The sequence below is a fragment of the Ziziphus jujuba genome, chromosome 5 (genome assembly GCF_031755915.1).
Source record: "Ziziphus jujuba cultivar Dongzao chromosome 5, ASM3175591v1".
NCBI lineage: Eukaryota > Viridiplantae > Streptophyta > Magnoliopsida > Rosales > Rhamnaceae > Ziziphus > Ziziphus jujuba.
In genome coordinates, this window is record NC_083383.1 from 15,885,641 (window position 1) to 15,913,223 (window position 27,583).

The 27,583-nt window shown below is 34.8% G+C and overlaps 2 protein-coding genes across 4 annotated transcripts; both read right to left on the reverse strand.

Moving 5' to 3' along the window:
- Positions 1-10,065: 10,065 nt before the first annotated feature.
- On the reverse strand, positions 10,066-15,139 carry LOC107434583 (ACT domain-containing protein ACR2). 2 transcript variants are annotated; one of them, XM_025067542.3, is made up of 9 exons: positions 14,906-15,139; positions 14,675-14,748; positions 13,875-13,953; positions 13,728-13,779; positions 13,390-13,504; positions 13,020-13,087; positions 11,428-12,162; positions 10,846-10,950; positions 10,066-10,727 (listed from the first exon to the last, which is right to left on the reverse strand). In XM_025067542.3, exons 3-9 carry the CDS (start codon positions 13,943-13,945, stop codon positions 10,374-10,376), a joined length of 1,500 nt encoding a protein of 499 aa, XP_024923310.3. In that variant the 5' UTR covers positions 13,946-13,953; positions 14,675-14,748; positions 14,906-15,139; the 3' UTR covers positions 10,066-10,373. The 2 variants fall into 2 exon arrangements, with proteins under 2 accessions (XP_024923310.3, XP_024923311.3); XM_025067543.3 differs by lacking the exon at positions 14,906-15,139 and having other exon boundaries at positions 14,675-14,872.
- Positions 15,140-16,772: 1,633 nt separating this feature from the next.
- LOC107421172 (uncharacterized) lies at positions 16,773-27,034 on the reverse strand. 2 transcript variants are annotated; one of them, XM_048476259.2, is made up of 10 exons: positions 25,383-27,029; positions 24,506-24,979; positions 24,129-24,430; positions 22,793-23,515; positions 22,435-22,713; positions 22,000-22,161; positions 20,918-21,862; positions 20,606-20,821; positions 18,170-18,430; positions 16,773-17,775 (listed from the first exon to the last, which is right to left on the reverse strand). In XM_048476259.2, the coding sequence occupies exons 1-10, from the start codon at positions 26,782-26,784 to the stop codon at positions 17,431-17,433; spliced, it is 5,109 nt and encodes a 1,702-aa protein (XP_048332216.2). In that variant the 5' UTR covers positions 26,785-27,029; the 3' UTR covers positions 16,773-17,430. The 2 variants fall into 2 exon arrangements, with proteins under 2 accessions (XP_048332216.2, XP_048332217.2); XM_048476260.2 differs by lacking the exons at positions 16,773-17,775; positions 18,170-18,430 and adding an exon at positions 18,526-19,499 and having other exon boundaries at positions 25,383-27,034.
- Positions 27,035-27,583: the final 549 nt, after the last annotated feature.

Below are 27,583 nucleotides of genomic sequence, written 5' to 3' on the forward strand. Positions count from 1 at the left end.
ATCTACAAATAAATACTGAAAATATTTCTTAATATGTGAAGAAATATTATTTTTTCTTGAATAATTTGTAAGTTTTTAAGTTGTATTTTTGTTTTTTTTTAAAAAAGGGAACAAATTAAAAAAAAAAAAAGGGGGAATCGGCTGTGCAATTCCCCCTGATTACGTCGCCGATTGACTTTTATGATTATTTTTATTGTTGTTATCTAATTATTTTATTTCTCAAGTACAATTTATTTTCTGTTTAAATTTGCATTTTTTATTTTTTATTTTTAAAAAAGGGGAACAAATTAAAAAAAAAAAAAATTGGAGCAGGCAACGCAATTCCCCCTGATTGCGTCGCCTGTTGCCTGATATGATTATTTTTATTGTTATTCTCTAATTATTTTGTTTCTCAAGTACAGTTTATTTTCTATTTAAATTTGCAAGTTTTTAAATTGTATTTTTGTTTTTTAAAAAAAGGGGGAACAAATTAAAAAAAAATGGAATAGGCAACGCAATTCCCCCTGATTGCATCGCCTGTTCCTTTTTATAATTATTTTTATCGTCGCTCTTTAATTTTTTTGTTTCCCACGTAAATTTTATTTTCTATGTAAATTTGCAGGTCTTTAAACTGTATTTTTGTTTTTTTTAAAAAAGAAAACAAATTAACAAAAAAATTTGAACAGGCGATGCAATTCCCATTGATTGCGTCGCCTATTGACTTTTAAGATTATTTTTATTATTGTTCTCTAATAATTTTGTTTCTCAAGTACATTTCATTTTCTGTTTAAATTTGTATTTTTTAAATTATATTTTTTTTATGAAAAATGAGAGCAAATTAAAAAAAAAAATTTGGACAGGGGATGCAATTTTTCCTGATTGCATCACCTGTTGCCTGATATGATTTTTTTTATTTTCGTTCTGTAATTATTTTGTTTCTCAAGTGCAGTTTATTTTCTATTTAAATTTTCAATTCTTTAAATTGTATTTTTTTTTTAAAGGGAACAAAATAAAAAAAAAATTGGAACAGGCGATGCAATTCCCCTTGATTGTGTCTCCAGTTTCCTCATATAATAATTTTATTATTTTAAAATTAATAATTTCATAAATAGTTAATACATATTTAATAGATAGGAAATAAAAATGTGATAAATTTAATTATTTTGAAAATTTTAATAGATAGAAATATGAGGCAAAATTATTAAGCAATTTCTTTAATTTATTTGTATTTCTATGATAAGTTACTTGTTATACTTCTATAACATAATGTATAAATTAATAAATAATTATGTCATTCAAGACTTCAAAAATTATTTAAAAAGCTTTTTTATGTTAAAAAGGTAATGAAAAATTATTTAAAAAACTTTTTTTATGTTTAAAAACTAATAAGAGATTTTTTTTTAACAATGTATCGCCTTTTATCGCATTTAGCGACTCTTTTTTAAAAATGCATCGTCTATTCCTACATTTAGTGACGAATCTGAAAATTATCATCTCAGAAAAGTATCGTCTATTCCAGCCTTTAGCGACTTCTTTTTTTTTTTTCAATTTGAAAGTTACTTTTTAGTTTTATCAAATTAAAATTATTTAATAGATAAATCCATACATAATAATTTATAGACAATAAAATTCAAATAAATATTGGCATAAGAATCTAATATTTCAAATAAATGAAATATTAACTCATATAATAATTTTATTATTTTAGAATTAATAATTTCATAAATAGTTAATACATATTTAATAGATAGGAAATAAAAATGTAATAAATTTAATTATTTTGAAAATTTTAATAGATAGAAATATGAGGCAAAATTATTAAGCAATTCCTTTAATTTATTTGTATTTCTACGATAAGTTACTTGTTATACTTCTATAACATAAAATACAAATTAATAATATATAAATTATTTATACTTATATAAATTATATAAATTAAAAGATTTCTTCTCAATAATTATGTCATTCAAGACTTTAAAAATTATTTAAAAAGCTTTTTTATGTTAAAAAGGTAATGAAAAATTATTTAAAAAACTTTTTTTATGTTTAAAAACTAATAAGAAACTTTTTTTAACAATGCGTCTCCTTTTATCTCATTTAGCGATTTTTTTTTCAAAATGTGTCGTCTATTTCTGCATTTAGCAACGAATCTGGAAATTATCATCTCAGAAAAGCGTCGCCTATTCCAGCCTTTAGCGAGGTTTGTTTTTTTTCAATTTGAAAGTTACTTTTTAATTTTGATAAATTAGGATTATTTGATGGATAAATTCATACAAAATAATTTATAGACAATAAAATTCAAATAAATATTGGCATAAAAATCTAATATTTCAAATAAATGATATATTAACTCATATAATAATTTTATTATTTTAAAATTAATAATTTCATAAATAGTTAATGATAGGACATAAAAATATTGTGATAAATTTAATTATTTTGAAAATTTTAATAGAGAGTTAATAAAAATATGAATCAAATATCATAAAATATTAATTATTTTTGTTTAATTTTTTTGTTTTTCAAGTACAGATTATTTTCTTATTAAATTTCCAAGTATTTTAAATAGTATTTTTGTTATTTAAAAAAGAGAACAGGAGATGCAATGTTTTACGAATGCGTCGCCTGTTTCATTTTTTTTCTAACTTTTATTCTTTAAATATTTTCAATGTTTATTTGTAGATGAAAAATAAAAAATAATCTAAGACAAAAAAATGAAATTGAAAGAAAATGCGTTACTTTTAATTGTAAATGCGTCGCCTGTTCTCTTAATTCAAAAAAAAAATATTTTTCTACTTGCAACTTTTAAAAGCAAATAAACTATACTTCAAAAGCAAATTAATAACTATTAAAAGATGAAAAAAATAAAAAATATCTGATGACTCTTTTTGCTTTTTATGCATCGACTGTTTCATAAATTAAAGAACAAAAAATAAAACTTTGAACAGGATTTTAAAATAAATAAACTATACTTGGAAAAGAAAATAATTAAAGTACCACTTCGGTAATTTTGTTTCACATATATAAGAAATATTTTCCGTATTTATTTTTAGGTGAAGAATAAAAAACTAATTAAAAAACAAAACAAAAATAATGATATTGATGGAACAAGCGACGCTTTAAGATGTAAATGCGTCGTCTGTTCTCTTAATTTTAAAAAGAAAAAAGAATCTTAAAAAGGGGTTTTAAAATTTTACACGCCTATTCTGAAAATTTTTGGCGCGTTTTAAAATTTTTATATGCTCCTTTGAATCCATTTTTTTTATAAAACTACATCAAGTACACTACCTAATAGATATTATATTTGGAAACAATCTAAGAGAGACATGAAGAGTAGAATATTTCTGTCAGGACCCATCCAGAATTCCTTCCCCGGAACCCTAGACAGCCCTGATCCCAGGGAAACCCTACCGAACCCTCCAACGAAAAATCCGGCAGAGCCTCCCCTAAGGGATTTACTTACCACAGACTACCTGCACTGAAAACACACTTCTATACTCATCCCCTTATTCCTCCCACAAACTACAAGTTGGTTCCACAAATTCCAGCACTTCTCAAAAGCAACAACAGTCCAGTGCATAATTAAACAGAAGTATCCCAATAGTATACAGAGCTTTAAGAAGTGCTAAACAACAGAAATACAACAAGGCTGAAAGAAATAATACACTGAAATGAAAGAGTACAGAAGTACTTCTCGAAACACAACAGCAGCGGAAAACTTGGTTCGCTCCGGAAGAACGTCTACCACCACTTGCACCTAAGGGAACGGAATTTAAGAGTGTGAGATGCTAATCATCTCCGTGAGTAACCCGAACTACTGAACACTTTTTAATAATAAAATAATATTAATAACAATTAAGGACTAGAACAAATACCAACAATTAATTAATAAATAAATAATAATAGCTGTTGGAAAATAATAATTTCCCTCAAAACTCTCACCAAACGCTCCGTTTGAAATGTTCCATTTTTAAAACCTTTTCGCAAAACCCAATGTACATACCTCCCAAAAATCAAGGGATTAAACCATTTGATACACAATAAATAAATGAAAACATGCTCCAAATATATAATAAAAATATAATAAATTATAGTAAATCATTTTGAACACCTTTGGGATTTAAACCATTATTTGCAATTACACCGACAATTACACCTGACGCACCACACCATATACCGGTGATGCCCTCCGATACCCAGCGTCCCGAGCACCGACTGGCGGGAGGTTAAAGAGAGAAACCTGCAGCGGTCACTTCGGCGTCCCGACAATACCGACTGCTAAAAACCATCACCCGGCCAAGGAGGGGGGAGGCTGTGGCCAATAACAACTTGCCTGCCCACGGTCCAATGGCAACTCACGGGTGAAGTAAAAACCGTGCGCTAAACCAGATAATAACCGCGCACTACCACGTGTCCATACACCATACACCAGAACACCAATACTGTATGAGTGCGTCTAAAAATAAACAATAACAACCAACCGTACCGTTTTTCCAAAAACCACCGTGGGAAGTATACCATATTTTCACAAAACACCATCCCACATATTTTTATTTAAACAACCTGGTACGAAACAGCGATAATCAACAACCACAATTTTCCTCGAAATACGAGATGCAACCATAAAAATACCGCGGGCATAATTTATAAAATTTAACCAAATATTTTCATAAAATATTTAACCCAATTATGCCCGAGAAATCACATTTGAAACCACGTAAAATCAATACCGAAACATACCTTTCTCATGCATAACAAATAAATTAAATTAAACCGCATTAAAACCATAATTAAACCACACCACATGAGCATAATTAAATACTAAATTAAATACCAATTAAATATAATTAATTGCCCAAAATAATTTTTGAAGGTGGGTCACTCACCTGGAACACGCAAATCAACTAAGATCCTCCTCGGGATCAACTCCGCCACTCGTACGTGCACCTAAACAACCACAGTGCACAAACCAAAAATATTAATATTTTATTCGGGTAATTCCCAAATGGATACCCGGGGAGCGAACACCAAGCGACATCTAAAGGGTTACGAGTTATATACCGAATCGAAGCTCGCGTGATGAGGATCAGGGATTCGGTCTTACTTTCCGGTGATCGGACCCGACGGGGTCGGAATCTCGCCGGAAAGCTTTTCGAGTTTCGGTTCCACAATTCTCCCAAACTGTCACGAATTGGCGGAAACAGAAGCCGGATTCGGGTTCAGGAGGTCGAACAATGCGGACTGGAGCTGGCCGGAATTTCGGGTACTCGCCGGAACAGTACTTTCCGACGAACCCCCGCGATCACCGGCAACCGTCGCTGGCGGCGGCGCGTGCGGTGGCCGTTGGTCGTGAAATTTTGTAGACTTGTAGATCTTGAGGAGAGCAACCCAACGGGACCGGCGGTGAGCAAAACGGAGGTCGGACGGCGGAGAAATCACCGTTTGAAGATTTCCGGCCCCTCGCCGGAAAACGCTCCGATCCCGGCGCGTCGGTGGTCCGATGGCCGTGATTTTTGGTGGGTCGGCCGGACTTGAGGAGAGGATCAAGGCTGTCAGGCGCGTGTGGCCGGAAAATGGCCGGAAAAGGGTCGATTCGCGGTGGCCGGCGGTGGAGGGGTAAAACTCGCCGCCGAACTTCGGAGGTCCGATCCGGGCGCGTCCGGCGGCCGTTCGCCGTGAAACTTGGAGGTTTTACCGGAAATGAGGAGGGCAAGCTTGCTGGCCGGCGTGTGCACAGTAGATTGGCCGGAACAGTGGAAAAATCCCGGTGGCCGGCGGTCTCTCTCTCTCTTTCTCTCTCCTCTCTCTCTTTCTCTCTCTTCCCCGAGAGTTTTAACAAATAAAAACCCTGTGTGACACTGTTCATTCCACGTGGACCAATTAGAAGTTGACACGTGGCATTTTGCTGTTCACTACCCAAAAACATTAAAATAATACGGTATCCGGTAAACTTCAAACGTCCATAACTTTCAAACCGTAGCTCCGTTTTCAACGTGCTACCAATCTACGAACTCAGGGCATCGTGCACTTCGCCACGGTACCCTGGTCAACTCGAAATTCCCACCGAATCAAAAAGTCAACTTTTGACCCCCTTCGGTCAACGGTCAACAGTCAACGTGCACGGATTCCGGTGCGATTTGGGACGGGGTGTTACAATTTCGGGTTTCATTTTTCATTTGCCTACGTTTCTATCGGGAAGCTGGGTTTCTCTGTTTCACCCTTGTGGTTAGCTGGGTTTCTTGTTTCTTCGTCTCCATCATTTAGGTGAGTTTCTTTTTTCTTTGTGGTTGGCGGTGACAGGTGGTGGGTTGGGTTTTTTTTTTTTTTGTTCTTTCATTTTAACAGTAGGTTAGGTTCGTTGGGTTTTCTTAATCTTGCTTTTGTAGATATTTTATTTATGATATTGCTTGACATTGTTTTATTAAGTTCAACAAGTATTTTATGTTGAAGATGTTCGAGATGGTCTGTTGTTTCAACTCCACCACAACATCGTACTTTGGTTGAAGAAGATGTTCTTGACGATACTACAATGGCTCACAATCCATTTGTTATACAGTTGCCAAGTATTGATGAAAATGATAATGAGGATAAATGTGAGAGTGGCTATGTTTGTAACGATTGTGAGGGAATATGGATAACAAATACCTTCTAAATAAATTGGTACGTAGATTTATTTGTATGTTTTAAGTAATATTTATGACTTTTATTATTATCCATTTAATTAATTTTTTTTATTCGCTTTCATAAGAATAACGATAATATTCTTTAAATTTTCATATACTAAATTATTACTTTTTAATAATTAATATATATTTATTTTGCATAAGTGTTTATAAATTTATTAATTTTTTCATATGCAGTATCAGGGTGTGTAATATCGTCAATAAGGGGATGACAACTTCCATCTCAATGAATATGCAATTCATGGAGATTTAGTTAATATTGCTTTTGCTTTTGCATATACAATAGTTTACCGAATTGTAAAAATATTTCATGAGATACTATTTAATTTATTTGATAATTATTTTGTTATGAAAATGTTTACTTTCAATTTTTGTATTCTAATTATTTGAATGAAGCTAATTTTAATTTTTTTTGTATTTATTATTTTTTAATAAATTTTAACAATTAAAAAAAAGCAACGGCGACGTACAAAAAGAAAATTGGCTCTAAAAAGACTTGTAGTGACGCATAATAACAACATTGTCGCCATTTTCGACCTTTAGCGACCCATAATAACAACATGGTCGCCATTTTTGACCTTTAGCGACACACAATAACAACATTGTCGCCATTTGCGACCTTTAGCGACGCATAATAACAACATGGTCACCATTTTCGACCGTGAGCGACACTCTAGACTTACGTCTCTGTTTTTAGTGACGCTTTTATTTAAATATATAACGACGCAAAACAATGAGTCGCTAAAGGTTAAACATATATGAAATTAGCGACATACAGTTGTAAGTAAACAGCGACGTATAACTACACAAGTCGCTAAAAATTCTACAATTTAGCGAAGCATATGTTTACATAAAACAGCCACAAATTATAATAAGTCGCTAAAATTTCTAACAATTAGCGACCCATAAAATGTAGAGTCGCTGTTTCTTCCATATTAGTGACGTATGAATTTACATAAAACAGCAACGCAATATAGACGTAAAAATTAGCGACATAGAGAGTTAGAGTCGCGAATTCCTCTACGTTTAGCATCGCAAGTCTCTTTACATTTAGCGACTTGTTGTTGTACTGTGTCGCTGTTTAGTCCACATTAGGAGAGTTTTATTTCTGTGTCGCTATTGGTATAATGTTTTTAGCGACTCGACATTTGGCGATTTTGTGAAATGCGTCTCTGTTTATTGCATTTAACGCATTTAATTGCATTGCTAATCAGCGAATTTCATGTAGTGGATATTGGATACCTACTACCCTAGCTTAATAATAAGCTATGGAGTTTCGCCTTAGCCCTAGCCATGATACTAATAGACACAAAATTTCTAGGATGTGGCTAATTAAAAACACAACTTTAGAATAAGTAAACGTAATTTTTCTATAATACATATTAAGTATGTACTATAGCAAAGCCGTAATTACAAGATTACTAAATTATATTATAAAAAATATTATTTATTACTATTGGTGGATTTTCTATTGGTTTCAAAATAGACATGGCAATTTATTAGAGATGCTATTGATGTTTTTCAATGATGGGCAAAGTTGCCCATTATTTGGTGGACAACAACTCATATATCAGAGTCCAATATGCAGGATTGCATACGTTGTATGATGATGGATAGTTGTTGTCCATCATTTAGTGACCAATTTCACTCACTATAGAATTCATGATAAATTATATATTTACGAGTAAGATTTATATTAGGATAACTTGATTTTATTTTTAGACCCTCCATTATAAGACTTTGGATCGTTTTAGCTGTTGGAATTTATAAATCAATAAATGATATAGTATGAGTTCAATAATACATTAAAACCCTATTTGAAAAAAATAAATCTTGTGGTGGCTTGATGAACTATAAGTGAAATCGTAAATCTTAACCTGAAAGAGATTTAATGGTTGAAAAAGAAAGTTGAATTATAAAACCATTAGTTCAACCTTCTATTGTATAATATGGTTTTTTTCCTATATGGAAATCCTTATTTGGGATAATACATGTCCTTTTAAATATAAAAGTGTAAAAATAAATAAATAAACATATCCGGATATGCATTGTCGCATACAAACGTTTTATCTAGGATTCATGAGAAAATAATAATAATAATAATAATAATAATAATAATATTATTATTATTATTATTATTATATATACACATTTTCACTTATAAACAAATTAATCGCATTAATTATCCTTACGTACTAAAGTTCAGTTGTGGTTCCAGTAATGACCATCATAAATGATAAATAATAAACTTTGTTTTTTTTTTTTATTGAAATTTTTATGAGTATTGCTATTTTAAAAAAAGTATTCTTACTATGACTACAGCGACATGACTAAGTCGACTTCTTTTTGTTTTTAAAATATTGGAAGTTGAATTTGAGATTAAGAATTAATTTTGTTGTTATTTGGAAGACATTTGAAATTTCAGGTTAAAAAATCTATTCAAAATGATATAAACCTATCAACCCCATAAAAAATAAATAAATAAATAAAAACAATCCTTATCCGTATAACCTGCAAATTACAATTTTCTTCAAAATATATATATATATATATATATATAAATAATAGGTCATTCCAAAGTTACTTCTTCTTTTAAAAGGGTTACTTTTTTCTGAAAGGGTTACAACAAATTTCTCATAGCGATGACATCTAACTAGGAACAAAGGCACTAAAATAGGTAACACTTTGTATAAAGTGAGTAATATCCATAGTTACTTCGTTTTTTAAAGATGTTACTTCCTTTTTTAGAGAAGTTACCAGAAGTTATTATTTTTTAATTTTATCCTTATTATTTCAATGGTAGGGCCAACCATTGATTAATACAATTTTACCCTTTCGCCTTAATCACTTTCCATTATTTTTTTTTTTTTTTTTTTATTTTTTTGGGGTAAGTCTCACTTTTACGCGTATCTCAAAAAATTTTGGTTGTGGTCACCCACACCAACTGGTTATTATAGTTCAATTTTGTATTCATTTAAAGCAATCAACAGTCTGGATTACAGCGTGCCATACCCAAGGGTACCATAGTAGGTTCCAGTACATAATTAATTAATTAACATGCATATAATATGTTCATCATGTTTATAGAGGATATAATATGTTCATTATGTTTATGCGAGGATATTAAGAATATATAATATATCAGTTTTTTTTTTCTTTTTTTATTTGCCTTTCAGTGGAGGACATTAAAGCTTTATTAGGTTCCTTATAATCAATTTATATATTCTTTTGTTTTTAGAGAAGCAAATAGAGCTGTTCATTTGTTAGCTTGTCATATGGAGGAGGGTCCAGATTGGTTAGAGCCTACTCTTGAACAAGATTTGTGTAATGTTTCTAGTTATTTAAAGTTCTGATGTTTTCATTCTCCCCCCCCCCCCAAAAAAAAAAAAAAAAAAAAAAAGCGTATAACATGGATCAATCTAATGTGCATAGAACTGGAATAGGCCCAAGTCATATATTATACATTCTTGAAACCTTAATTTGTTTATTTACAACCCTATAGAGAAAACTACAGGTACTGGTTATATATCTATATATATTCATATATATACAACCCTTTTGTTATTTTTCTTTCTTTTTTTCATTTTTTTCATTTTTTTTCTGGCTTCCTATTAAATTTATAATCCCGTTCCCTGGAATATATAATGGCCTAACATTAAGGATGGTACATACGCATACATAATTAATTAACATGCATATATAAACGTATATCTACATCATGAGTACCATTGTAACAAAGTTGTGAGAGATTCGTTCAATCTGAGATTTGAGCATGTCTCCGAGAGAGAAACGGGACCTCTCAGGCGAGCTGGATCCATGGCTGTCATTCTTCACATGAAAGACGATCGGAATATTGGGACCCATTTCTTTCTTCATCGAAGACTCTACGATTTCCATGTCCACTTCATTCCCAGAAATGTCCCTCACGTAGAATGCATTTACTACTTTCTCTCCCTGAGTTGCCACGTCGGCTCGAACCACCGCCAAACCGTTCTCTCTCAGAACCCTTGTTATGTCCGAAAGCAAACCTACCCTGTTCTCTGCACTGAATTCAACTCGAATTCCCTGCACCAATTTCCATGGATATATATTATATTATTGAAAACCAATTCTATTTGAGTAAGACTTATGTATTATTTTGCTCCAAGCAACTAATTCTACTTGTTACTGATTCATTTCTCACCTCGCAAACTCGACGTTCAATGGCTGCCTCTAAGCACTTTATAACTCTTTCCTTCTCGCTCTCTGTGTTCAAGGCATGCCCGTCTACATGCCGTATGAAATATTCCTGTGTTTGCAAAACTGTTAGGATGTTGCAACTCGAACATAAATATACATAGATTTTATCATCTTAAATTATTTTTCAATTTATAATAAAAGATACAATGATATGATAAAAAAATAATTATTATATGTGTCCTTATATGTTATAGTGGGCATTTGTAACATGATATTCTATTTACATATAATTTCGAATAATATATTCAATTGAATTATATATTGTAATAAATTACACGTATAAGTTGAGCATTTTATCTATTATAGCAATATTATATACATATATATATATATATAAATAATTTTTTGAGAGCATCCTCATGCAACTTATGCTAGATGTCTTATGCCGAATACATATGACATGACTCTTTAAATCTAGTCTAATTCGATTCAACAAATGGATCTGGATTTCATATCATTGGTACCAGCTACCTAACATAAACTAGGGACCAAGCCCAATAAAAGTTACTGTTTGTATAATATGTACCTGGAAAGCATAGTCATCATGGGAGGATATGGAAGCATGGAAGATGACATACTGCATGTCAGTGAGAGTGCAAACAGTATCGAACATGAGCCTCCGCCGATCCTTACATTCTATACTCACCATGGAATAACCCTTCTCTTCACAGCTCTCTATCCACACCATAGTCTTCCTTCCTTCCTCTTGGCTTTCCAATCCCAATGGCGTCCTCGGAGAAGTCGACGGCAAGGATGATGACGATGATGACGATGATGACGACGACGACGACGACGGTCCATCGAAGTCCCGGACGGAAAGCATGAGCTGATGCAACCTCCTTTCGACATTGGTCATGGTGCCTTGATCTCCTCTGAGAAGGCCTTTGGTTTTGGCCTCTTTGCCTTGGTTGGCCAAGGAGCCAGTTGGGCCGCGGCTGGCGGTGGTGGTCGCTCGGAGGACGGTGGTGAGGTGGTCTTCGATGGAGGCGAGGCGGTTGGGGTCTTGGATAGGGGTGTGTGTGGATTGATCGGAGATGTAAGCGACACAAGCGAGATGGGTGTTGTGGCTCCATGCATGAGCTTCGACGATGTCGCAATGGAGGTCGGCAAGGGCTGCGGAAATCTCTGAGAATAGACCGGGCCTGTCTGTTCCGGCCATTTCAATGGCGGTATGTTCGCTAGTGTTTTCATATTTGAAAACTTTACTGGCATATGCTTTCGCCTTTGCTGAGTTGCGGGGCCCTCTGGTTGTTCCTATGGCCTGCCATTCATTTAATTTGTATTTATATCTTTGTTGCTCAAAATTAACAATAGTACTCTTATTATACATGCATATATAAGAGATGGTCAAGCTCAGAAGCTGAGTTAATGATTTTACCATCCTCTATCAGTGATTGATAATTGATTTACTTGCATGAAATTTAAAAATGCATTGGTGGTTTATAAAGATTTCTATATATATAGCAAAGTGAATGGATTCTCAATAAGCCACTAATATATCATTAAGTCTCACACTGAGGTATTCTCTAGAAAAAAAAAATAATAATCATGAATTATTACGATGGCATGCCATTTAAAAACATTAGAAATGAAATTAAAAAAAATAATAAATTAAAAAAAATAAAATAATTGATTTTTTAAAATAGTATAGATTCTATTATTGATTAAACAAAAATGACAAAACAATGGGAAAAAAGGATCCTATCCAACAAAGAAAGCTTTGATGGTTTTTACGATCCACGCTTTCACTCTCACTCAATGGGACACATGGAATTCTATTATTGATGCTGAAAATAGAATGGGTTTTTGAAAAAAGTTCTTGAGTACTTAAAATAGCCTTTTAATTTTCTTATAGAATGAAAGCAAACTCATCCGTGTGATCAGGATAACATATATATTTTCATTTTCTTTGTCAACCAAAATTCTTATATTTCCGCAAATCCCTCTTTGAGAAAGCTATATATATACATATACATAGTTCTATTCTCCTACACGATAAAGCCCTTGATATCCTGAACAAAACATTTGTATCCTTTGTTGGAAACACACCCAGGGAAAAAAATTTCCTACATATACATTTAGATAGATATATAGATAGATACAAAGAATTAGACTTACCTGCTGGATATAGTTAATGACGTTCTGGTCTTTAAGCTTGTTGCCACGCTCATCTTTAACATGAAATACTGAAAGACCGACGAGACATATATTTGGTTATACAATTTAACCTAAAAATCATTGAAAAGAGTTTCCTCCATTAACTGATACTCACTGTATTATGCAGTGAAAGAAAACTGTCCAACTGAACCATAAAATTCACGCATTATTAATTAATCGTCAACAATAATAATAATAAAAATTACAATTAATGCAACGATATATATAGTTTTGAATCCAATTATATTATTCAACCCCAAGGAGAATTGGAGGGGGGAATAATTAATGGAAAAAGAACAAACAAATGGGTACATGCGTGCATAGTACATACCATCCATGAACCATCCAGCATCAGAAGAAATGTAGCTCTTGCAAATAGTGAGGTTCGTGTCTGTTAATATTTGCACTACTTCCAAGAGAAGTCCCTGCTTGTTCACGCTGTCAACCTGAAGAGCACAATTTTCCCTTAATTAGCTAATAATTTATTAGCTTCATTTTCATTTATACTTAATTAAATTTGTTACGTCAAATTTGATATTAATTGTTGTCCTCACAGGGACAGTCTGATGGTAAAATTGCTATTTTTTTAGTGTTTAGAATTTGAATTCTTCATCTTCAATATGAAAATTAAAAAATAATAATAATAAATTTGCAATTCAGAGTATGTACCTTGACTACTGTGCAATCTTCGAGGCTCTCGTTGTCGATGCAAACTCTACAGCTGCAAACAATATATGGGTGTTGTGATAATTGATATATTTTTTACAATTGGGATTAATTAAGAGAGGAGTTTCTTTGGGAAATTTTTTTACTTACGTGGGACCATTTATCCTCTCTGGGAGCTTATCAAATTCAGGATCAAAATAAGGCCAACAAACTTTCTTCATGCTGCAAACTATAGAGATAGAGAGTTCCAAGGAAAAAATAAAGAATATTAAAGATAAGTCAACAGCTTGAAACGTATATTTAAGGCTAAAACAAGATTTTAAAGGGTAATCAAATAATTAATCGTAAATTTTAACCAAACAAATTCAACACACGTTTTAAAACTTAAAAGATTCCTATTGACTTGCATTAATGCAAGCCAATGAAATCCACTGACTTTCCATTACAATAGTGATCATTATTAATCTACATTAACTTCCAAGAGATATTTCAAACTTTATTGGAAATCCTTTAAAAAAATAAGAAAAAAAAAAAGCTAATAACAGTAATCCTATAAAAAATTTTAAAACAAAAATAATAAAGATAACATAATCATAATTTCCAAAATTTAATGACCTGTTTTTTTCTTTTCTTTTTTTTTTTTTTTTTTTTTTTTTTTTTTTTGGAAGAGCACATTAGAATTGCAATTAATGGAGCATTCAAAACATGAACTTATGCAAAACTTAATGAAGCACATCAAACATGGAATATGATATATGAAATGCATATATAATGGAGGAGTAACATGAGAATGCATATAAAATGTATATATATATATATATATATTGTTATTGCATATAAATATATAAACATACATACACATATTCCATATGAAGAAGGAGAAGAAGAAGAAGAAGAAGACGAGGAAGAAAAGGCAAAGGCAAGAGTGAGGTTGTACGTAGAAAGCTTACATAAATAATGAAGTAGCTAGTAGAACAAGCACGTAGTAAATCTCATAACCAACCCAGCAACGCCCGAAAATCGTCTGAAAGAGAGAGAGAGAAGAAATGAAAGATCTCTCAGTTCTCTTTCTTGAACAACAAATGAGGTTTATCAGAAACAAAATATTGCACCTTCTCTCCCAATATATAATATATATATACAATATTAGAGAAAGAGAAAGAGAAAGAAGTTATAATTACTATTTTGAGTTTCTAAATTAATGTGAGCAGTAGCCTAAATAGAATGAAGAAAACAAAATTCTGTGGAAGAGATTGGTTTGAAGAAAAATCAGAGAAAGGTTGTTTGAGTGTGAGAGACACGTTGGAGAAGTCAAATGAAACATATATATGCCACGTCCTTTTACTGATTTTTTCTTAAGTCTTTGATTGTGTGCCCACATAATTTCCTATGTTTTTGGCCTCTCAATATATGCAAACCTCATGAAAATAAGTGAATGCCTCCCTCTCTCTCTCTCTCTCTCTCTCTCTCTCTCTCTCTCTATATATATATATATATATATATATGTGCTCACACATAAAAGGAAATATCAAACTAGTTTTCTTTCTGGACAAATTCCAAACTCGTAACTATTTCAGGTTTTCTATGCTATTTTTTTATTACCATTTTTATCCAATAAGTAATATAATGTCACCTCATACAAGCAAAGAGAAAAAAATTAAGCAAATAAAAAGTATATATTTTTTAAATAATATGAGATATTATTACTAGCAAGAAATAAAACCAAAAAAGAGACCAAAACAAAAAATCACTCAGTAAAGAATTGTTTAATTTCTACCAATTTTTGGGCAGAGGATGATGGGACCCACCAGGAGGACGAAATTTTCTATTTGTTTTGTTGACACCAAATGAAGCAAGGACTATAAAAGCTTTCCTGTAATCGTACTTGTTCTTCTCTCTTCGGCAAAAATCTAAATCCATACATAACCTCCAATATCTAATCTGATATTATCTAAATTAAAACTTTATTTTGATTAGACATTTATCTGATAGTTTGGCATTACCATTTTCCAATATTTTGTTCGAAGTTTAATCAATCCCGCACCAAACATTAACACAAACAGATAACTACGTAATCTCTGGATAGCAAAAACTTGTACAAGAGCACCACAAAAACTAGAATTTAGTCACACAATTGCCAGCTAATCAAACTTGAATTTGGGTTCTGCGGTAATGGTGTAGAAAATGTAGTCTTTTTATGAAAAATATGCAAACGTAAAGTGTTTTTTAGTGTCCGAAAAAATAAATAAATAAAATATCGTAAAGTGTGTGTGTGTGTGTGTGTTTTTTTTTTTTTTTTTTTTTTTTTTTCGGGGGGGGGGGGGGTAAATTCCCATCACAAGCAATTGAGAGTGATTGAATTTTGTCGTTCTTAGGTACCAAATTGCACCGAAATCTATAGAACCTACTAGGAAATATCAATTAGGCATTAAAATCGCATTTGGTTTGCTGAATCTGTCTTCATCAGATGTTAGTAACAATGAAAAATCCAGCACCTTTTTCTTCTTCTTTTTTTAAATTATTTTTCTTTTTTCCAAAACGTGCTTATTCACAAAGCATTTACTTTCTTCTCACGGTACGCTAGCCATAAAGGTCAAGGCCAAGTCATTAACCTTAGCCGTTGACAACTTCTATAAGAAGAAAGGGAACTCCTGGTTCACATATGACACCACATACATAACCATTCTCGGTTTATAGACATTTAATTAATGGAAAGCTTCTATTTACATCATCCATATCTTTTTCATTTAACATCACATGTCTAAATTATTCAATCATATAATTCCAATCAATCTGAAATTAAGGACTAAGGAGCTTTGTCTCTACTTTCCCATCCACATACCTCTTATATCACTTTATTTGTAAATTGTTAACAAGAAAATATCAAATAAAACATCTTTACCAGTAATAAAAGTCATTATTATTATTATTATTATTTTGAGCTTCGAATAATCCCACCCTAATAGCCACACCAAAAAAAAAAAAAAAAAAAAAAAAAAACAGTTGTTGACAAAAACAAGATCAAATAAACCAAGTGAAAATAAAATAAGATAAAAATTCCTTTTAAAGATGAATTATATCATTAATAAGTTTGCTAATAGAAATATAGAAACAGAATACCTTCAATTTCGGGCCAACTCCAAGTTGATTATTAACCCTGGGGCCCGATACCATCCTATTTCAAAAACTTTCAATTGGGCCTCTGGTGAGCCTAGAGGTGGGAATCCAGTTCTCCAAACCCCATGAAAATTTAGACCTCTCATAGTAGCCCGACTACGACGCTGGATAGTGATTCTCCACCAATGGTATATCACCACCAGCCCCAAAATTTCAAGATTCATGTAGTTTAACCGAAGAGAGGTTTAAAAATCCAAAAAAGAAAAGAAATATTCAGCAAAACTTTTCAAAAAGGCCTATCATTAACTTTTAAAGGAAAGAGGGAAAAAATTAAAAATAAATAAAGATGCAAATGAGAATGGCATTTGCAACTGTTAGTTCTATTGGGACATTGACCCTCCACTTCCTCATTCAATTACTCTCTAAAGCTCTAAACCCCCTCCCATCCATCTTCCATCTTTGTTTTCCGCTTTCCCCTCGTGTACCAACAGTTCTACCAGTCAAAATGCCAAGAAATAACTGGGGAAAAAAATTTAAAATATTGGGTGAATCAATGCCTGTATCAGCATCAATATGGCTGTGGCCAGATTCAAGTATGGTTGAACCATGGTCCAACTGCTCCATTAACGTGCCCATTGCTGTGGATCCCAACACCATTCGGGATGAGCGACGGGGGCAATCCAACAGCCATTGGGGGCGGTGCAGCAGGGTACAAACCATGATTGTGTGCAAGTGTATGGGGGCTCACAAGAGGACTGCCTGCTGGACTGCCTTTACGCTGTTGAAGAGCATGAATTTGTCTTAGCCCTTCTTCATGTATACGTGACAGTGTCTCCAACTCCTTCATTGATAGAGCTTCTAAACCAGCACCATAGAGTGGAGCATGTCGAGACATTTCCTCTTGAAGTGAGGCCTCCAGAGTATGAATATATTGCTACAAGGGCAAATAAGGCATCATCAGAACCACATTCTTTTGCTCCTCAAAAGTATAAGAAATATCATAAGCACGCAAATTAATGCCTAGCTGTGCAATTGCATACATGTATATGCATGTATACCCATGGGGTTTCTAATAAAATGACACTTTTCGACAATTAAGATTGGTTGAATCCATAGATAGGCTTGATATCTAAACTTATTCAAGCAGTAGATCTAGCTTGTTAATCATATAAAAAGAGAATGCAAATAAGTTAGATTTGGAAATACCATAACTATAGCGACTTCAGATGAAAAATAGTTGCTTTAGATGAATAGAACTAAGTGAGATAATATAAAAAGATGGGAAGGTGGAAGAGAAAAGGACAAGATATAATTAAAGGTGAAAAAACCTGGCAGGCCTGCAATTTTGATTCCATCCCATCGATATAAGCCTCACATCGAGTAACCTGCTCCTCCTTCTCCCGCTTTTCTCCTTCAGTCTGTCCAACTGTTTGTGTCAATCGTCGAACTTCATCCTCAAGAGATTGCCGGATTTCCTCTCGCGTCACATTCTCTGTGGCATATCGTTTTAGTTCTTCATCAAATCTCTTGCGAGCAGCCTCCGCACTCTTCAACCTCTCAGCAAGAGCATTTTTCTCCTTCACCAATTTCTGTCACATTAAAAAGTTCAAGTTAGAAATGAAGAATGATTACCATCTAAAGAAACATCAATAGCAAAGAACTAAAATTACATTAATGATCAAGTGGTTGATAAAGGTGTCCACTGAAGGTTTGAGTGTGGGCATGACCATGAAGCATGAACATATGAATGATCAACAAACCAAAAGGCCTAAAATTTTAGCTCATGCATTCCTGCACAAACTCAAGCTAACCCAGCTCAAATACAACCTTACTTCTATATAAGAACTACTGAAGTCGCCTCCCAGAAGAAAGCCTCAATATTCAGCAGCGAAATATTAGCTACCTACTCGAGTCAAGACACCAGCATGTAAGTTTTAACACACATGCAAGTACCCCAGCAAGCCAACATGGGCAATTTTTACCAAGTTTCTCTAACATTACTCAAGAAATATACTCTATGAAAATATTAATATAAATACAACCATTTCATAAAATATCTCAACTAAAAATAACTAATTTTCTCTTTTTCTACTAAACACGATGAAAGTTCTATCACAGAAGACATAAAACCCAATTCTTTTCTTCAAACGAACATCATAAACCCTAACAACTTTCAGAAGTGCTCTTGATTAATTTAACCCTTTCCTACTTGTATTTGATTGGGCAGTTTTTAGGTACTGGCCTGCTGCAAACCCAAGAGGACAGAAACTCTAACTACTGAGGAGATTTTTTTCAGAAACCAGTTTTTTCCTTCTCCAAATAACTGCAAGGTAGTCATTTCACATCTTATGTTTCCTGTCAGCCATGGCAATTATTCATCTCCATAGACATCCATTTCCACTCACATTTTCTTACAATGGATCATGTACTCAAGCATCAAGGCATAGATCGACTATATAGCAATTAATCACCCAAATTTAAGAGGTCTCCATTAAAGTAATCCAACTTCTAAATTATAAGAGGTCTCCCTGTCTTTATTGAGATTTTTCCAGATAAACAAGTCTATTGCTCTGCGGATAATAGGTCCATAGCTATCAATATTGAAAGAGAGATCAGTGGAGAAAAAGGAATTCTTTTGAACCTTAGTGGATGTCTTCCCTACATATGCACAATGACAAGGAATTAGTCCACCCTCCTGAGAAGTTCTCAGAACTAAGCTTTAGGCCCCTGAATCTTGGGATAGAAATGAAGAAAACAAAAACAAAAATACATATATATATATATATACATACTGAGGAATCCAAAAACTACCCAGGTCCTATCTATCTTTTGCCTGTTACCCAAAGGTGCTATGTAGATCAGGAGATATTAAAGAACAATCTAAACCAGCAGTTCTGCAGCCCTCAAGGGCCCAAGACACATGCTGCAACAGATTAAAAAAGGGAAGTTCAAACAATAAAAATTAAATATAAAAAACACAAAAGAAAAAGAGGTGGCAGGCTAGATAACTATGCTCAGCAAGACAATAATTGAACAGGAAGGTGAAAAACAAGAAAGGCAATAGTTTAATAAATAATATTTCTACTAATTTACTAAATCAATATTGGAAAAAATTGAGGAGAACATTGTCGAGGGAAGCTCGGAGGAACTGAATATTTGGCTTCAATGATGGACCTCTTTTGAGGAATCAATGGAAAATTCAGGAAGTCGTAATAATTAAGAAAGGCCTCAGTAACAAAATTATCAAACCTTCATGGCAGGAAACTAGTGAGGCAGGAAGATAGAAATTATGTTCAATGAATCCTAGTTCCACAAAATAAATACGCTTAAGTATAACAACCTAAGTAACTAGCTTCTGTTTGATGCAAAAACGACTTACATCATAAATATGAATCATCAAACAACCATCATATGCCACCAAAATGATAACATAAGTTTCAACATTCTAAACTCCTTTCTTATGTGCATTGATACCATGACCAGTTCCATGTCATATTCTCCACAAGCAAACCTATTTTGATGTCAAATGCAACCAGTCCTCAATTCATTTCAAGATTCACATTGTAAATTTTATAATTACTCATAATGTAGTAGATATGTAGAATACCAAAGTATATCCTGATACGTCAAGACAACCTGTATGAAATTTACTAAACTAGAAAAATACCCAAATTCCACTTTGACAACAGAGGACCGAAAAAAAGGAAAGAAAACAAAAAGCCCTAGCTGTGAAAAAGAGACAAGTATACAGGGAAATATGATACCTTCAATTCATCCCGTTTTCGAGACTTCAGTTGAGAGATTTGAGTTTCCGCATCATGAAGACGATCTTGAAGTACCTTCTTCTCAGCAGAGAGCTTTGTAATTTCATCATCTCGCTCTGAACGAAGCCAATCAAGCTGACTCTCTACTTCTTGTATTTGTTCAGAAAGCTCCTTCTTTTCCCGGGCAAAGCGGTCCAACTCAGCTTTCATTTCAGACTGCCATATCATGACAGGCATCAATTCTAATATTCTCCAAAAAGAAATAAGAAGAAGTGACAATCCTAGCCATAGCACCAGTTAAGACATCAGTACCTTAAGACGATTGTTAGTGGCCTCAGATTCACTCAGCTTTTGAGATACAATAGCTTTCTCCCTAACCATATTGGCAACTTCAGCTTTCTTTTCCTCCCGCATGCGCATAATTTCATCTTCACTAGCACATAACTGATGCCAAAGAGCAGCACGATCAACATTAGCAAGTTCAGCCACCTCCCGCATCATGCTTAAAGCTGGTCTGATAATTTCTTGCTCCTCACAAGCCAAAGTTACCAAAATATCTAAATCTAGTTCTACTTCATGACTATTATCTGTAGTACCAGTACTGGTGGCACGATCAACAAGTCTCTTTAGCATTCTCCCACGATAAGACCCATCAGCATACCATTTGAACAACAGTGTATATAGCATCTTCACAAATTCCTTCACACAAGGATCTCTAGAGAGGGCCAAAGTCTCAGCGAGACCAAGAACTGAAGTAAAATCGTCTTGTTGAACTCTCAGCTGTTCATTGGCCTCTCCTTCTACAACACCCTCAGAATGATGAAAATTTTCAGCAACAAATCTAGCATTAAGATTTATTCTTTGTGTAAGGCGCCTTTCCAAAACCACGGCTACAGAATGTGCCGCAATGGCACCTCGAGCTACAGCTCTCTCAAACGTCTGAGAAGCTTCAACAGCTAGACAAGGTATGGATAACATTTCAATCAGGATATAAATGTCGGAAAAATGACAACTAGCATGAAAAGCCTGCTCATCTGCCAAATGCAACCTTTCAGAAGTAGGCCCATGATCACCAAATAAGAAAAGCCCACTATGCATTGTAGAACAACTGTCACTAAATTCATCATCACAATCAATGTCTCTAAGTATGGTTTCAGCAACATCTCCCCAACTATTTACAGTTTTACTCAAAAACTCAAGGACACAAGGAGAAACATCTACACCCAAACTTTTTAGCCTAACACGAACAGATCTGACCTACAATTGAGGACAAAAAATGTCAAACAAGCTTAAATTTATATATATATATATATGTATATGTACATATGAAAAAAATATATATATAATAAAATGAAAAGGAAACACAATAAAATTTTGGAATGTATTAATCATACTGCTTCAGGGAGATGCTGACACTGTGATGCAGCTTTGAAAATGAAATCTATAGTGGCAGCAAGAGGCTCATCATTTGAATCTGTCAAAAGCTCAAAAGATTGGAACAAAACTCGTTCCCAGACTTCACTACCACACTCCAGTTGATTAAGAGCACCAAATACCTGAAAAACTAACATAGCTTAGATAACATTGTAACAATATCCTAAGATACTCAAGCAAAGAGGAGGGAGGGGGGAGGGGGGGAGGGTGTGGTGGGGTGAAGGAGGGGGGAAAAAAAAAACGAAAGAAAAAAAAAAAAAATCAAAGAGTCATGCAGAACTTTCAAAATCTGAAATGCTGTAATACATAGATTTGCAACTTAATGTACACTAAATTTAAAATTATAAAAATGCATATAATAAACCAAAAAGGTAAACAAACAGTAATTATCTTACAGGTATACGTATGGCAGGCTCTGCATCTGGCTTTTGAAGTCGTTCCAGGAGTGCAAAAGCAGCAAGTGGATGCTCTGAATGTTCAACCAACTTGGGTACCAAAGCAACTAAGTCTGGCTGCAAATGCTTAGGAGCTTTATCCAGCACAAGAGTGATCTTTTGAGCAGACTGAGGCCTGCGTCGTGGTTCAGGACAGCCTTGTGGTACAGCTCCATCCAGTGCTCTCAGTGAGTTTACAATCAATCCTAAGAGTTCCTCAGACTGCTCAGGCCACTTAGTCTGAAATACAATTTGTTCAGGCATCAATAGTATATTGTATAAGCAAATAATTAATTACTTATGCATCAAAATAGCATACCTTTGAGCGAAGACACACATTTTCTGAACCTGCAGCAGATGTTTCTGGTGGAGAAATAGGCTGTCCAGGAATAGCTTTTCCAAGTATACGGATCCCGTTGATGTCAGAACTTTGTACAGCAGATGCACTGGTACTTTCATCAACACCAGAATCCAATCTCTCAAAAATAGGAAATTGGACAGATTCTGTTACTCCATTTTCTCTATCAGATTGCAGTGGACTAGTAGCTCCACTTCCATCTGGGGAAGATTTTGAGTTTGCATCGGAAGAATCACTGTTAGAACTTCCTTCTGTAGGTTGGCAACACTCAACCATTATATCCAAAAGTAAATCAATAATTGCCTGCTGCAAAACCTTTACTCCCATCAGCAAGTTCATCAAACTAGGGGAAGATTCATCACTCTTTGCAACCTTTTTACCATCGTTGCTGCCAGAGAGTTTGGTTGGAAGCAGCAAGCGTTTTACTTTAGCAGGGTCATCAAGATAAACACGGAGTCCAGTCAGGAAACCAGCAATTGCACCAGCATCCATTAGCAGCTTTTCTCGCAGAGTGACCTGCGGCTGGGAAGGATTGTCTCCATATGTGAGGTGAAAACCAGCTCTAGAAAGTAGGTTCCTAAAAATATCCTCTTCATCACCACTTATCCCTTCGCTGTCTTCGGAATCAATAAGTTCATCAGGATCAGTTGTCAAAGCATCCTGGTCATCTTCTGAAGCCAAAACCTGAGAAGATAAAAGAGTATATATGAATACAAGCACATGCAACCATCATAAAATCTCTAATAAATTATAAATCTACTAACAGTCTGTAAAATATTCTGTAAGAAACAATTTGTTACAATCTTATCCTCCTTTCTCATCCATCTTCGACACTTTATGGCCATTAGGACACATCTACAAATGCATGTGCATGCACTCACAATGATGATATGTTATTATCTACTGCTTATTCCTTAGAGCAGCACAATTTACTTTCGTTCAGAACACACAATGAAAAGCAAAAGGGAATGTCGCTATGCAAAAAATACAGAACAAAGACCACATCAAAGGACCCTTTAGTTCTCTTCTCATATGTCCATGGTAATGTCTAGTAATGATCTGTGAGTCTCAAGTTGTGCAAAAAATTGAACAGAAATAAAGAAGTCCTTATCTTCAGAATCAAAATGCAGTACTCAGTAAAGCAGGAATTTCATAGTGTCCAAAACAAATTCCTTTTTACCACACCATCATTACGAACAAGACTTATCAAGATTTATCTCCATGAAAATTTAAAAAATAATAATAAAAAAAAAAAAAAAGGGGGAAAATATAGACGAAAACAGTCCGCAAAACTAACCTCCAGGTCTGAAAACTCGAACCAAGGGCAGCAATCCAATATTTCACAAACAAAGACAACAGTGTCACGAACAAGAAACCCTGCATCTGCTTCCAACATATCTGAAACCTTCATGAATTGCAAAACAGAATTATTCCACGTCTTTGTACATATAGAGGACTCTTTCCACACAGTTTTGGCTGGGTTCTTCTGATTCACCACAGCCATCCTATATCTAACCCAAAAGTTTTTATCTGGATCACTACCAACTGACTGATCACTTTCCAAATAGATGCATATGGTGTCAAAAGACTCATATACACCTGCATCAAGAAGAACAAACTAATTAGAAAAAGAATGCAAATGGCCATAACCAACTATGCAAACAGATGACCTACCAATTCGAAGCTCGCATCCACCAGCTTGAAAGAATTTGCTAAAGATTTTCCGGGTCTCCATTATTTCCTTAAAAGCCAGGAAATTCTCCACCTTCCATGTAAATGAGCTTCTTTTGCCAATCTTATCCATCTGGGAACCAGCACTGGTTGTGTCACTATCCTGCTCAGTATAATCCTGCATTACTGATGTCTCTTTTAATATAAGAACCTCAGCAGAGAATACAACAGTATCCTGAACAAGAAACCCTGAATCTTGATCGAAGAGACTAGTAAGTGTCACAAACTCACGCCAACCCCAGTCCTTTGCAGCTTTGGAGTAACGATTTTGAGATTCCTTTGTTACAGACTTCTCTTCCATTCTCTGGTTTACAACCGACAATCGATGACTCACAAAACAACTCCAATCACTTGAAGTGTTTCGTGAATCTGTAACTTCCAGAAAAACCGAAAGGTGGCATGGTGGCTGAGACTGCCCTGATACCACAAACACATGAGAAATTTACATCAAGGCACTATCCTATGCATGCTCTAAGCAACTATCAGTCTAGCTATTATATGACGAAGCTTTACAATGGGGCAGCAAAAGAACTTTCATCACATAATCTCCTACGCAAAATCTTTTTAAAAACTTTTAATCAACCAGTAGTTCACATTGCTTGAAATTACTACCCAAACATGAGAAATTTTTTTTTTTTTTTTTTCCTTTCTTTCCGTTCTTTCTTGTTGAACTAAAAATTTCAGCTTAAATAAGCAACATTGAAACAATTACAGCAAAATTCAAGTTAGCATTATTAACTGGACGAAAGAGGTACTTATGGTTAGTAGCAAATGTTTGAGATTACAATTGTACAAGATTCACTAGAATAATAAAGCGTACCTCGAGGATAAACAATGAGGCGGCAGTCCCTATTTCCTATCTGAAACCTCCTGCTCTTGATGCAAAGACCCGTTATCTTTCTCTTCTTCAAAAGATCCTTCAACCTTGTGAAATTTTCAATCCTCCAAGTGAACTTCCCCATATGCCCATCTGATTTCCTAGCCCCACTTCCACTCCTTCCTCCAATCAATCCCCCATTCTTGGAGAAGCTACTGAACTCCTTAATGACATGAAATGACGTACTAAATACAGCAGTATCATCCACCAAAAACCCGGAATCGGACCCAACAAAATCTGACATCTTCATATAATCATTCCAACCCAAACTAGTATTATCACCACTCTTATTATCAGCCGCAAACCGCCCATAAGAGTCCTTATGCATATGATTGGACCCAGGCTTTTGATTCAGAACCGACATTCTAAACAAACACCAGCAACTCCTATCAGACAACAGGACCGTCTTCTCCGTATCCTTGCTCTCCAAACACATGGATAAATAGTCGACTCCATTAACAGAGCTCTGGTACACACTAATTCTCAAGTTACACTCCCCAGCAGGGAAAACCGAGCTCATTATCTTCTGGGTTTTAATCATCTCCTTAAATAGACTGAAATTATGCACTTTCCAAGTGAACTTACCGCTCAACACGTCGGACACTGGACCCGCGACAACCGACGAGGACATCATCATCATCGACGAGGCCGATGATTGCAGTTCGTTGTTGTCGCGCGTGAAATTAACGGTCTCATTCAAGATTAAAATATCAGCGGTTATGAGAACCGAATCGTTATTGAACAGATAACCCAGTTTGGAATCGAACACAGTGGAAGAGGGTGTGAAATCGCACCAACCGTGAGATTTCTTCTTGCTGGAGAAACGATGCCACGAATCCCGATGAATGGTCTTGGAATCGTCGAGGAGGTTGACGATGGCCAAACGGTAACTAGCAAAACAGTCCCATTTGGAAGAAGATGTGCCGCGAGGGTCCATGATTTGGAGGTAGATAGAGATGTAACCTGGCAAAGCCTGAGGGTCACCTTTAGGGTACACGAGGAGTCGGCAATCGTAGCCTCCTACCTCAAAGTACTTGCTCCACAGTGCCCTAGCCTTGATTCTCGGAAAATTCTGAACCGTCCATCGGCAAACAGCTGAGAACTCCCCGCGCCGATCAACGGTCACCGTTTCCTGTGCCCCTCCACCATCTCTGGACCCGACGGCAAGGTCCTCCGCCGCCGCCGCTGATATTGACGGGGTTTTCTCCGTCGCCGAAGCCGAAGGCGAAGACGATGACGACGACGATGAGGTGGCGAGCTGTGATTGTTCGGATAGAACGGTCGAAGATGAAGATGAAGAAGACGATGACGATGAAACAGCCTCAGAAGACGAACTCTGCTTCATTCTTTCTTGGTTTGCTCTCTGTGGTTTCTTCGGTTTCTCTCTCTGGCTCTGGTTTTCTTTTTTCTTTCCTTTTTTTTTTTTTTTTTTTTTTTTGCCCTTTTTGTTTTCCTTTTTTTAATCAAATTTATTTTTTAGAGAGAGAAAGAGGGTGGTGTGTGTGGTGAGGAAGGGTAAGACGAGGGACTTAGGGAAACAATATGAAGGCGCACGGTGGTTAACGTACGCCCCTCTCTCTCTCTCTCTCTCTCGCGCACGGTGGTTAACGTACGCCCCTCTCTCTCTCTCTCTCTCTCTCTCTTTTTCCTCTATTTTTTTTTTCCCCTTTTATAATGACTATGTTTCTGTTTTTTCAGGTTTGATGGGTAATTATATTCTACATCCGGGTAATTTATGTTACGCTAAATTGAGCGAAGTCATTACCGTTCAATTGGTAGACTTCTATATACTTACGATCTTGTACGATTTTTTTTTTTTTTTCTTTTTTCTATATTTTGGAATCACGTAAGATTGTTGTACGTAGATCGTTCCACGTGCGCTTGTGGCCAACCAGAGGTGGGACCTACTTTTTCGATTTTATGACTGCACGTTCTGGAATGAGATCCGGTGTGCCTCGTTTATTTTAGTAATATTGTTTTCCTCATTGTGATTGCGCCACGTTGACATTCCTAAAATTATTTCTTTGACGATATAATGGAGTCGCATGGATTTCATGAGTTTTTGCCGTTCTTGTGTTTTAGTTCATTTTTCTAGAACCTAGTGGAAGCTTATCCACCCTACAAAATAAATATCTAATGGTTGG

What these genes read in the sequence shown, in the direction of transcription:
- LOC107434583 (XM_025067542.3), bottom strand. Translation starts at nt 13,945, where the DNA reads ATGAAGAAAGTTTGTTGGCCTTATTTTGATCCTGAATTTGATAAGCTC. An exon ending in GAGAGGATAAATGGTCCCAC is followed by an intron (nt 13,780 to 13,874) that starts GTAAGTAAAAAA and finishes TATTGTTTGCAG; the next exon opens with CTGTAGAGTTTGCATCGACA. An exon ending in TTGAACGTCGAGTTTGCGAG is followed by an intron (nt 10,728 to 10,845) that starts GTGAGAAATGAA and finishes AAATTGGTGCAG; the next exon opens with GGAATTCGAGTTGAATTCAG.
- LOC107421172 (XM_048476259.2), bottom strand. Translation starts at nt 26,784, where the DNA reads ATGAAGCAGAGTTCGTCTTCTGAGGCTGTTTCATCGTCATCGTCTTCT. An exon ending in TCGAGTTTTCAGACCTGGAG is followed by an intron (nt 23,516 to 24,128) that starts GTTAGTTTTGCG and finishes TTATCTTCTCAG; the next exon opens with GTTTTGGCTTCAGAAGATGA. An exon ending in ATGTGTGTCTTCGCTCAAAG is followed by an intron (nt 22,714 to 22,792) that starts GTATGCTATTTT and finishes ATTGTATTTCAG; the next exon opens with ACTAAGTGGCCTGAGCAGTC.